Consider the following 13,408-nt stretch of genomic DNA (forward strand, 5'->3'; position numbering starts at 1 on the left):
ACGGTTTAAACATATGTTTTTCTTCAGATAGTTATACACATTATACTAAAAAATGGTACTTGAGCAAGACTGCGCTCGATGTTTCCCAGTCGAAAAAAAACCACGGAAAACACCCATATTTTGCCACAAAACATCAATTTATAAAAAACGGCAATCTTCATGACGTCATTTCTACATTATGACGTCTCTGGTGATAACTTTTTACACCCTTATGATTCAATATGATTTAAACTATATCTTTCACCTTATTTTTAAAGCTCTTTAAAAAACTTTGATTTTTGGGGCAAAAACGCATGTTACCGCGATTTGTCCTTTCTATACTACATCTTTAGATAATGATTACCCTGACATTTTCTATAGGTTCAAATAAGCATATGACCAAACACTTGGAAAAAGAACTATGATTCGATACATTTTTGTAATAAGAGAGTCATTCTGGTTAAATTGAACATATTCTTTGGTGCTACTTTAGAATCTTAAAGAACATTATATGTTTGACAATAGACTTTTAATACTGCGAATTTTAAAGTAAAATATAATTTACAAGATTGCAGTAAATTAACCGACAGCACACAACAGCAGAGGGGGATCGGGGAGGGGGTTAAGAATCGGGATTTAACAGTATTTTTAAAACAAATAACGGTTTTAGAATTTTGAATGTAGTTGTTAAGCGGACGCACTTAGCAGTCTTAAAAATGGTACATGTATGTGGCCAAGGTGCATGCAGCGAAGAGGGTATTGGTATATGGATGATCTTTTACTTCACCTTATTGCAAGTCATTAACAACTTACAGAGGCAGCATATATTGAAATACCAAAACGACATCACTTTCGGTTATGTTTTTAATTAAGTGGTTATGGAAAAGAACCCTTAAGTTAAAAAAAACATGCAACATTGTATGTCTAAGGTCTGATAAATGAAGAATTAATATACAATGTATGATGTTGTTTTTCTTTTATCAATAAAGCAAGTCTATTTAAAATCATTTTCCCGATTTGCACAATATATGTGACGTTGTCATCGTGTCGTCTCAAACAGCTGTGGCAGTATTGAATATCAAACTTAGAAGTTTTGATTACTTTTAAATATATCTTTTTTATTTTTTAATTCAATACAGCTGCAAGACGCGCCCATTTGCAAATAGACAGTTTATTTAAAAAAAATTGATAACTGCATAAAACAGAATATACGATATTACCCATTAGCTCACAAAAAGGGAATATAATAAAAGTTCAAATTGATAATATTGTGAATTATGTTAACAGTGTCACAAACAGAATATATTCAACCTGTACAACCTGATTATATCTGCCAATCACTCTTCATTAAAAATTCAGATTCTTTTTAGAATACTTTTATTTGTTGTATTTTTAACGAATCTTATTTCTAGTCGCGAAGTTTTCTCTAAACTGATGAGAGCTTGGATATATTTTCACGTGATTTAAACCTTGTAAAGTTATACTTTAAATATCTTCATACACCTAATTTCTATTGTACTAATGCACACCCAATCTATTCAATTTATACCTTGAAAGGCCAGGACCACCAAAAAAGACCAATTCGCTGTTACTGGATTTAATCATCGATGTTGCTTTACGCCATCTTTAAAAGTGAATGGTTTTTGATCCGCGGTGCAGTACAAAAACCCTTGACTGAACAGGCAGATCACATGCAGGTCAACAGGTGCGCCATCTAGTGATAACACCTTTTTACATTTGTTATCTTTTGTTCAAATCAATCAGAAACTGCGCATTGAGCAGTACACTGTAAAACTACTTTTTTCAACCACGTCAAACTCTGTCTATTTGAAAAAGAGTTAATTAGAGCGGAGCAGATCAACTACTCAATGGACTTCGGAAGAAGGCATCAAACAAGACAATAAAAAAAAAACAATTCACACTAATCAATACTACTCATTTTTCATCTTCGCTAGCCAAGGGTTTCTGATCCGCACCGCTTCTTCGTGAGAAGCGGTGCGGATCAGAAACCCTTGGCTAGCGAAGATGCTCATTTTTAGTCAAAGTTCTTATTAAAGTCACTTATTAAACCCTCTAATTATTTAAATTTCATAATAATATCTTATTTGACATAGTTTATTTGGCACCTAAATAGAATATATGTAGCAGAGTCTTCGGATTTGAGGTAACAAAAAATAGCTCCCGCCAAAATAGAAGCAATCCTCTTAAACAAAATAGTATGTTTTCATAAATGAATGGTATTTGATTATATCGGTAATCGACGAATAAAACGTTATTCACCAATCACTGGTATGTTCGTGCACACACACTCTCACACCCCTCACTCCCCCCCCCCCCCCCCCCCACACACACACAGATTCTTTCCTTGTGTTTTTGACAAACTAAAAAGAATATTCTACAAAATTTAATTTAAAGTTGATATGTTAACGACTACAACTTATCGATTGAAAATGTTTTTTAGATGATTGAAACAATTCCTTATAAAACTATATGTAAATTGAACTAAACGAGATAAGGGACAAACAACTGCTTTGGTGAAATGATTCTTCTGTTCTTGCTCTTTTTTTTAAAATTCAGACAGATATCAAATTAATTAAAGAATAAAAACAAATGTACAACTTACATTCATGTAATTTGGCTCAGACAATGCAATGACTTGATATCTCCTGAACTTGTACCCAACTTGTGAATAACATTCTATGAAAAATTAAACAACGTATGAGATATGAAAAAAAAGCTGCAGGTCTGTAGCTTTTGGTCTAAAAAAATTCGGATGGACAAACTAGGAACTACAGTGCCTTCAATAGTCAAAAACTGCAATTTACAGCGCACAAAAAATTGCGCTAGATTTGGACTGATTATTTTTTACAAACACATTCTGTACAAATATTTGATAAAAAAAAATCCTCCGACATTTATACAGATGTAGACACCTCACTTGCCTGTGATATTCTTTTAAACACCATAACCAGCCCCATAAAGTGAAGTGGTGCTGTGGTAGATGTGAAAAATGGCGGCTCTCGATCTCGACGTAAATATAAATATAGGTGTGTTGGCATGTTAAAGAGAAAGAATGAGGCAAGTAATGTGACCATATTCGTAGTAAATTGCATGACAAATGTAATGGTACTAATTGTTTACACCGAATTTTTGTGGAGATAAGGTTAGTCAGTCAAAAATCAGCGCAATGTTTTGTGCGCCGTAAATTAAAGTGTGTTTTTTTTTTACTTCGGGAGGCACTGTAGCTTCCTGGTCGTCCATCCGAATTTTTTCAGACCGGGAGTTACAGACCTGCAAAAAAAGTATTACATGTTTATTGCTGTACACTTCATAACATATATTAATTTGAAACATGAACAATATTATTATTAAACTTAATCAAAAACGGGAGAAATTCTCTCAGAAAATATTTAATAATTCCTTGAAAAAGACGCATACTGATTCTACATTCTAGTAAACTCCTTAACATCCAAACGCCAGTACTTTGCCCAAACTATCGCTAATGATAGTAACCATTTTAAATATCACACCATTACAAGCTTTCGGTCACCCTCTATACATACCTCCATCGAGCATTTACGAACTTTACAGATTTGCTATGTCCTACATTCTTCGCAAGATCCGGGGTGTAAGGTAGCCAATTTAAAAAGGTGCGAGCATTGAATATATTGACTGGTTGTTCGATGATATCGTAACTTTGTTGTTGTACTGTAGAACAATTAACGACAATAAATTGTATGAAACAGAAACTACAAAATTTTAGTTCACGTAAACAAATTGTTTATATTAGATATAGCATGCAGTTTTTAAGGTCTTACCTATAGTACTTTTATCAATTGTATATGGGATGATAGTTTTTGGTCATTTATTTGCTGTTTTTGCAAAATTTCTCTTTCCCCTGCCCATCTGATAAAAATGTACATGTCATGATATCAATAAAATATTGGTTTTTCTTTTTATTTTGTATAAATTAAGACCCATAAACACTTCTATACGCCTCATAGTATTGGTACTTATTTATAGATACTTACTTGTCACCATCAAACTGATTGTATTAGGGACAATATTTGGCCATAGACTTAATGAATTAATATAATCGAGTTTTGGACACATATTTCCTCTTTCTTTACAAAGAAGCATGGATAAAATTAGACCAAAACTAACTCCCTTCATTGTTTTTTAGTTCATAGCGCGTTTTATGACCTTAAAAAAGTCTTCAGCATATAAACAGTTTCTTGTTTGTGTTTTGGGCATCGCTATAGTTTTCCATCTGAATTAGAGGATTAGAAAACAGAAATGTGATAATTAGAAACAATATTTCTTCAAAATGTTTGCTATTTCTAAATACGTAGAATCTTATCATATAAAATTCTTTACATGGACTATGCCTGTCCCCGTGTTGGCAGAGGTGTTTCACACCTGCTTGCGTTTGGCAATGGCTGTCAATTCAGGATGTAATCCTTCGACCTGTCGGTAAACACATTATATTTGGTCATTATCCAATTGTTTAAAGTGCGATTGTTTGCAAAACATGTAACGCTATATTCTTCTTTGCAATTTCTGCTGTATGTGGACCCAAGTGATATGACATTAATGGAGCTACTAGGGGGAATGGATGTACGAGGTAAAATTTGTATCTTAGACGATTAAAGTTTGCCTTTGACAATAGAACTATATTGTGGTTGTTAAGTTTGGGTCCACCTCCTGCAGCAAATTGCAAAGAAGAATATAGCGTTACATGTTTTGCAAACAATCGCACTTAAAACATTTGGAAAATGACAATACAATATAATATAAGTGTGAATATCTCAAATGAATGTGCTTTTTTAAAGAAGAGCATGATTAAAATTTGAATGTGCTTTTGTAAAGAAGAGCTGCGAGTTTGAATTCTGAATACTTTTTCGAAACATTTCTCTACACGTGGTTGTTTACTCTGGCATGAATTAAAATGTCTTAATCCTTTTCTATCACGTTTATATAGTTCAGAGAACGATGCCATATCTTTTTGTTTTAAAAGATACACTTCAGTTCGATTGTACAGACATTTATTTAAAACATGTCGTCTTGTTAACCAGAGGTTGACTTTATCTTATTAAAAACACCATACAACCGTAATTTTTTTTAGTTGGTATTACTCCAATTGGTGTTATATCACTTGTATCTGAAAGCTGGCCTGGGAAAACCTCAGACAGAAAATTTACGAAAATGTTAAGTAAATTTAATTGTTCAGATGAGAATGACACTGTTATTGCTGATAAGATTTCACTATTAAAATTGTTTTGTTGTAAAAAATTGCCAATTGAATATTCCACATTCAGAGGTAGTACACCACAGTTCTCCACTGATGAAATTGTTAATACCTAACTGCTACTTACACACGTAAAAATACACACGTTAAAGGGGCATGGTCACGATTTTGGTCAAAAATTATTTTTCCGATTTAAATGTTTACAACGCTTCATTTAGACATCTTTAATAGGCAACCAACATATGAGTGTCATAAGTTATAAGCAAGTTACAGAGTTTACAATTCTTTGCTATGTAAACAAAGCTTTTGTTTACATTTTGAACGTTGAAGTGAAAACTCCAGTTTTAGACCTAAAATGAATGTAGTAAACGTTAGAATCTATATATCTATGCTTAAAGCGAATAAAAAGATGAAAAAATCAGCTGAAAAAGAACTTTAGCCGGAAAATTGAACTAATGTAAACAAAAACAGGGCACGAGCCTTTAAACTGTACTTTTGACTCTCAAATTTCATTTGGTCATTGGAAAGGCATTACAAAAGCAATGTAAATAATAAAAGCAGAATAATAGAATCCCCCTTTAAGAAAAGCATTGGTAGAATTAAAAGTTTTCACATTTTGACATTTTGGATGGTATTATTTCACGTACACTTAAGCCTCTTTTGACCAATACTTTCCAGGTTTTTTGTTTGGTAAATAACCTTGATGTTTCTATGGTGAACAACTAGTTTGTCTCATACAGTACAAAGTAATAAAATGTACATGTATATTAAACAAAAACCAACACTATTTAAAGTTATTTTAACCTGCATTGGATATTTACCGGTAGTCATATTAATACTTTGTACATGATTATGCAGATCTTTATGTACAAGTACCGTCTGTCTGTCTGTCTGTCTGTCTGTCTGTCTCTCTCTCTCTCTCTCTCTCTCTCTCTCTCTCTCTCTCTCATTTTTTGTGTTTATATCTTTGATACTTGAATCAGGGTGTCAGAACGTCTATTTTGATAGTTTGGTAGATTAATTAGATCATTGAAAATCGTTTCATAGCTAACACAATGCTAATATTTTTGATTATTAAGATTAAGACAAATTTAAAGAAAATATCCGCTAGCTTTACGATTTTTACAAAACCAGGGAAAATAAACTTATGGGGAGAATATATACACGGTGATCAAAACACACATTATTGTCACTAGATCTATAGTTGAATTCTTCATAATGTGTAGAATAATTAATTTAAGTTGAGTTAACCATTATACAAACATTTTACTACAGATACTATGACATTTTTGAACGTAAGAGCGAGGATACAAGTTTTCAGATCCATGATTTAATTAATTGATTTAAATATTGAATCTCGAATTTATATTCTCGAATCTCCTATTTTGAATGTCGTATTGTGAATCTCGTAGAAGCTTACTGGGTTTTCGTACTTTTCTACACAAAACGACATTTACACTATTTTTTATACGGTCATATCTTATACATGTATGCGAGACTTGGACACTATAGAAATGATTATGCTGCTTCGATACAGTACTCTCGGTGACGTTTAACATGTATGGGATGTTTGCAAAATTCATAATTGTGGTGTTAAATTAGATATTTTCTATGATGATACGCATAAAAAGAATTGTTGGTTAAATAGTCAAACCTCTTAATTATTTATAACTACTCATACACCGAACTATACAGTTTTGTAATTTAAACTTTTAAATGTATGTATTTGGGGAGTTAATATAAAATAAAAAATATGAATATAAAACAAGCATTCTGAGAGTATTGCATAAGCTATACACGTCCCCTACCGGTTTGTAGAAATTTGTGAAAACAATGCACTGTTATGCAGAATATCGAACCCGAACAATAAAAAATTGGAATATAAATAATAATTTTCTGGAAAATATTTCAACCAGACGCTACAAAAGTGTAAACTTGATCTGTAGTTTGACATTTGGAGCTGTTCAGCAAATTTCATATTATTCCTCAAACGCATAAAGAAAAAAAGTGTGGAAAATTGAAGTGGGACAGACAGACGGACGGACAGACAGACGGACAGACGGACGGACGGACAGACGGACTGACGGACGCAGAGGAAAGCTATGGTTCCCTCCGGTAAAAACCGGTAGGGGACTAAAAATATGACTGTAAATTAACTTGTATTTTTTATTATTATATATTGCCATTGTGTAAGTTGCTATTATCAGCCTATCTCGTCTTTTATTTAAAATTACATGTACACATAATTTTTTTTTTAAATTAATAAATTTCTTTCCATCTTAACAGTCTTTTAGCTTTCATTGCTTAGTTTATTTTCCGCTGTAAAGAAAATGGTATTTATTTCATCTGTTTTTAACAGAACAAAATTAGAGATTTAGAATGCAATGTGGTGATAAAAATCATTATTCAAGGTCAATCGTCACCAGAAAAAAATACGAAACAGAAGCATTGCAAACACAGACCTTTACAAAAATTAGAGTTAGGATCAGGTGCCATGGACGAATGAGCATTGTCACACGACGTGTGCTTTTGTCGTAATAGGGAAAGTGAGGAAAATTTGTAGGCAATTCAGAAATTAATAATTGCCTAACAAACCGTATGAAAAATGTCAGTCAGCATTCGACCTAGTGGAAGATTGTATTTGCTGACAAGCTCGTTGTATCGACCATAATACGAAATGATGACTTCAATCGAGAATGTTTATTATCTTGTTTTATCAAGTTGAACTTGTTTGAACTTTAACTTCGTAGCTTTCATCTTTTAGAACATGTTAATATGTAAAGCTTGTTCTTGCGTATTGAATCAATTGAGAAACTAAAACTCAAAATACAGGTGATGAAGGCATGTTGCTACAGAAGTAAGAAAAGTCCACTATAATGTAGTCTGACTAAACACGCTAATATTTATTACGGGTCCCCTCAGATACCTTGCTGAGGTGTTTGGTTTTTATGATAATTGTTTAAGATATATACTAATTTTCCTTGTCGCTTCCCTAGCGTTTATTGATTCAAAACTCAATTAAATATAAATATTTGAATGTATGGGACCTAGCCGCAATCTATGCGTCGCTCCGACACACCCCGTGGCTTCTATCAGTCACTTCCAGCGACCCGTCGCTTATATCGGTCGCTTCAAACAACCCGTCGCTTCTATCGGTCACTTCAAAGCAACCCCACGAAGCACCCTCGTAACTGATAACTAATGTCTACCCGCTGAACCTAACAAGCAACGCTCACTAAGACAAGTTGCTTCTATACGCCAGTATTATTGTTCTGCAAATCGCTGAGCAATATTGACTTACCAACAATAAGCTTACCTGGGAGTATTCACTTCAGCGTCTACACTGCGACTGACTGCAGACTCACGGCATCTCGTATTTATACCCTTTGATCACGTGATCTGAGATACTCGAAACAATCAAAGAATCGGGCGTTTGGGACTTCAGAGTGTCTCTCGGAACTCATCATCCATTTTCATTTACCATTTATGTTACATTACCCATGCCTCTGTCTTAAGCGTCCTCGTTTGAATTTAGAAATAAAAACAAACAAGCAATGTTTACGATTTTTCTTATTTACAATGATCGTAGATTATCTTTAACAATATATTTAAACCAAAAAGTTTCCACAAGAAATGGTTATCGTCCAGTTTCCAACAACAACAACGCACTGTCTCTATTCAGGCTAATTTTTTTTAGATGCAAACAATACAACATTTCAAATTAATTCACAATCTAACACATAGTCTGATAAATAAGCAGGAGCGCGTCTGTTCCTAACAGATTTTTTGCGGTAACCCTTGTTCAGCTTCAATATTAACTAAACCCAACTTGTTATCATTTTCATCATCTATCTGATCACTAGATTCTCTTTCATCGAAATTTGACTCTAACTTAGGTCTCAAAATTTGAGACTTAACCAACCTCATTCTATCAACATGAATCACTTGAGGAGAACAATTGCTTCCACACGAAACTTTGTACGTGCATTCCGAGCACTTTTCGAAGACCGAAAACGGGCCCTGCCAAAACCTTGTCAGTTTTGGTGATGTACCTACTTTTCTTCGCGGAAAATAAACGTAAACTTTATCTCCGGGGGAAAATATCTGCCAATTTAACTTTCTGTCGTGGTAACGCTTCTGTCGCAACATTTCTGCTTTGGTGTTTTCTCGTACGATGCGATGAGATTGCTCTAGTCAGTCTTGGAGCAACCACGCCCATCGATTTTGTGGAATAGGTTTTCGTTGCACTTACATTTCGTATACGAGATCTAACGGGGTCGTTGCTTCTCTACCGAGCATAAGATAATTTGAACTGAACCCGTAGTATCGTGTTCCGCCGATCTGTACGCCATCATAAGGTATGGTAGCTGCTTGTCCCAATCGGTGTAGTTTTGGTTTACACATGAACTTAACATGGCCTCCAGAGTTCTGTTAAACCGTTCCACCATACCATCGGATTGTGGATGTTAAGATGTAGTATGAGTTTTCTCTACTCATAAGGTTGCATACCTCCTTAAACAGTTCACTCTCCTACTGACGCCCTTTGTCCGAATGGATAGTGTATTGTACCCCCAACCTTACTATAACCTCCTCCACTATTATCTGGACCATTGTTTTAGCCTCCATGTTCGGCATAGCGAAGCATTCAGTCCAACGAGTAAAATAATCGGATACCACGAGAATATGCTTATTCCCTGAATCTGTCACGGGCAATTCACCCATTATGTCTGTTGCTATCCTTTCCATTGGAAACCCACTCTGCACAATCCGCATCGGCGATCTCTGTCCAGCGAACGAAGGTTTTCTTTTCCCACAAACCTCGCACCCGTTCACGTATCTTCGAACATCCTTGTTCAGGCCGGGCCAATAAAACTTACTTCGTATCCTAGCTATCGTTTTATTTATCCCCAAGTGACCCGCTGTTCTTTTGTTATGACATCCAGCAAGATGCACCCCCTTTCCGATATAGGTACAACAACTTGTAAATTCTCTAATCCTGTGTCCGTGTCTTTTACTCGTCTGCAAACCAAATTGTTCTCTATAGTAAGTATATCTTACTGTGACCACAGGGAGCGTAAAAACACGCTTTGACTAGCGATCTCGCGAAACTTTGGCTTATTTTCCTTGCCCATCCATTCTTTCACTAATTTAAGCTCTTTGTCATTATCTTGTATTGTCTTTATGTAAGGTTCGTCAAAAGCGAATTCTTTATCTTCTGCTTTTGCCCTTGGAACATGCGGCTCTTTGTCACCATCAATATCATAGCCGCATTGACTTCAAGGACGACTTAAAGCGTCTGCGTTCAGATGTTGCTTTTCTGGTCTGTGTTGTATTTCCATATCGAAGGTAGACAACACTTCAAACCACAGAGCTTATTGACCCTCGGGGTTTTTGAAAGTAGTCAACCATATTAATGAGCTATGATCTGTCCGCAGAATGAATTTCCTCCCATAGAGTTTATGCTTAAAATACTTTGTGAAGTACACCACAGCCAGAAGTTCTTTCCTTGTCACGCAATATTGCCTTTCCGACTTTTTATAAAACTTTGCTAGCATAAGCAATTACCCTCTTTTTACCTTCATGAACCTGTGATAACACAACCCCCGTTACAAAATTACTTGCATCGGTGTCCAATATAAACGACTTGTTAACGTCGGAATGCGCAAGTACTGGGGCGCTTATCAGAGCGGTTTTCAATTGATAGAAGGCAGTTTGACAATCTGTACTCCATGTAAAAGAATCAGTGTTGTTCTTCTCTGTCAATTTGTGTAAAGGTTTTGCAATACCGTCAAAGTTTTTAACAAACTTCCTGTAATAGCAGCATATGCCCAAAAATAAGCGAAATTCGCTGACATTGGCTGGTTTCATTGTTTTGATTACCTCTACTATCTTGCTGTCTGTAATTATTCCTTTGTCGGATATGACATGCCCAAGATATTCTACAGACCTACAGAACAAAGAACACTTCTTCGCTTTCAATTTTAGTCCAGCGCCAGCCAAACGATCAAACACTTTTGAAAGATTCTCTATCATTTCTTCGAATGTTTTGCTGATGACAATAATATCATCTAAGTAAATCAAACAAATTTCCCAGTTCAAGTACGGTTTCCATAAGCCTCTCGAATGTAGATCCAGCATTGCAGAGACCAAACGGCATTACCCGAAATTGAAATAAACCTTTCTTGTCGAGAAGGCTGTTTTCGGCTTATCCTCAGGCTCCATTTCTACTTGCCAGAAGCCCATGCACAAATCGAGCGTTGAAAACCATGACGCACCGCTCAGGCTATCGAGCATGTCATCCATGCGCGGCAAAGGGTACGCATCTTTTAACGTTGCGGAATTTAAACGCCGATAATCTACACAGAAGCGCGTAGAACCATCTTTCTTCTTGACAAGAACAACCCCAAAGACCCAAGGACTCGCAAAGGGCTCTATGGCATTTCACCGTAGCATATCTTCTACTAATTTATCTGCCTCTTCCCTCATGTGGACTGACAGTCGCCTTGGTGGTTGCTTTATAGGACGAGCATCTCCAGTGTTAGTTTTATGTTTGACTATGTTTGTTCTCCCGAGATCGTTATCTGAACTAGCAAACAAAAAGGCATAGTTCTCAACAAGCTTATCCACTGCCTTTCTTTGCTCTTGATTCAACCTATATTTCGTGACTTCACTCAGAGTTTCAAGTTCCCTTGACCAAGTCATTTGGTGGTCGGTCGCTTTTGTTGTCTCTAACACTTTTTTCATAAACCGAACAGGTACTCTAGTTTCATTGTTTACTAAAGTCCTCCCCACCAGACTTCTATTAGTCGCTATCAAACAGTCCTTTGGCTCTACGATCCCCAAACCACTGGAAAAGTTTAACCCATCTGGCACGCACACATCACAAGTTGTGATGATTACACTTCTAGCTGGAACAACGAACGATTCTAAAGCAACAACTCTGTAACATCCTAGCGTACCTTCGAGCAACAACGAGTGTTTCTCTCCGCCGATGCATAATACCTTGTTAGGTATATCTAACGAACATTTATGTTCAGTCATGAAATCTAAGCCAATGATTCCATCTACAGTAATGTCTGATATTACTATTTGTGAAAGATATTCCCTATCACCCAATTGAATATTGGCCACAAACTTTCCGAACACCTTCAAAGATCTGCCTTCAGCGGTCATAAAAGCTTGCTTTACTTTGTCTATAGCAGAGGTGCCATTTGATTGTTGAACTTTGTCGTAAGCTCTCTCCGAAAGCAAAGTAACAGTTGCTCCTGTATCTACCAACATTTTTATCTCAGTTCCGCCTATGCAGACAACGGCATACATTCCGGCCTCACTCGGTCTATTAAACGCCACTGAAGGTTGCATAACCTCTTCCTTCGGTCTAGTTTTTGTTGCACTAACTGATGCAGGACGTGGCGCTTTAGGGCCATATTTGCTTTCTACTGGACGTTTTCTATTCTTTTGCTTTAATGGACATTGTCTGCTTATGTGTACTTCTTCGTGGCAATTATAACATTTTATTGTTTTCGGCAAGTGTCGTTGCTTACTGCCATTTTGGGCTTATCGCCTTGAATCATCAGGCTTTCTCATTTCTCGTATTTCCGACTTCAGCTCATTCAAAGAGCTTTGTCATTTGTGGAGGAGTCACCATTACACTAACGCAAGTGTAACTTCTGTTCTATTCTCCCGAAGTCTGACTTTATGAAAGCATCTAACTCTACAGCAAGCCTTATTGCATCGTTTAGACTCTGTGGTCTGGCCTGTTTGATTCTAAGGCGCATATCCGCATCCACCAAAGCATTAATGAACTGTTCCTTTGCGAGCGTTTCCCTCGCGTCATTCAGTGCCGTTGGTTAAGCTAAATGTGCTAATCTCCTTATCATCTAGCCCACTTCTAGAAACGTCTCTGTTGCTTTCTGTCTACGCTCTCTCAACTGAACGAACTCTATATAGCTCTGTTTGAATTGCAGGTGCAAAGCGATCCTCTAAAGCCCTTACGAGTTCATTGTAGTTTCTACCTAATTCGCCAGCAAGGTTGCCTAACACTCCCTAAGCGCTACCATCAAATGAAGCTGACTTTATATAGTTGGGTGGCTTCTTAAAAGAAGTATTGGGATTTTTATATCCTCCCTCATCTCTTTCTGTGGGCGCTTCAAGCGGTTGTTGTCGCCTGACAGTAATTTG

The 13,408-nt window shown here is 36.1% G+C and overlaps 1 protein-coding gene across 1 annotated transcript; it reads right to left on the reverse strand.

Moving 5' to 3' along the window:
* Window positions 1-11,668: 11,668 nt before the first annotated feature.
* Window positions 11,669-12,547, reverse strand: LOC128180551 (uncharacterized). The gene has a single exon (XM_052848668.1). The coding sequence runs from the start codon at window positions 12,545-12,547 to the stop codon at window positions 11,669-11,671; it is 879 nt and encodes a 292-aa protein (XP_052704628.1).
* Between the last annotated feature and the right edge of the window lie 861 nt (window positions 12,548-13,408).

Source organism: Crassostrea angulata, chromosome 4 (genome assembly GCF_025612915.1).
Source record: "Crassostrea angulata isolate pt1a10 chromosome 4, ASM2561291v2, whole genome shotgun sequence".
Classification (NCBI taxonomy): domain Eukaryota; kingdom Metazoa; phylum Mollusca; class Bivalvia; order Ostreida; family Ostreidae; genus Magallana; species Magallana angulata.

Excerpts from the sequence above, each read along its gene's own strand:
- LOC128180551 (XM_052848668.1), bottom strand. The coding sequence starts at position 12,547 with ATGTATGCCGTTGTCTGCATAGGCGGAACTGAGATAAAAATGTTGGTA.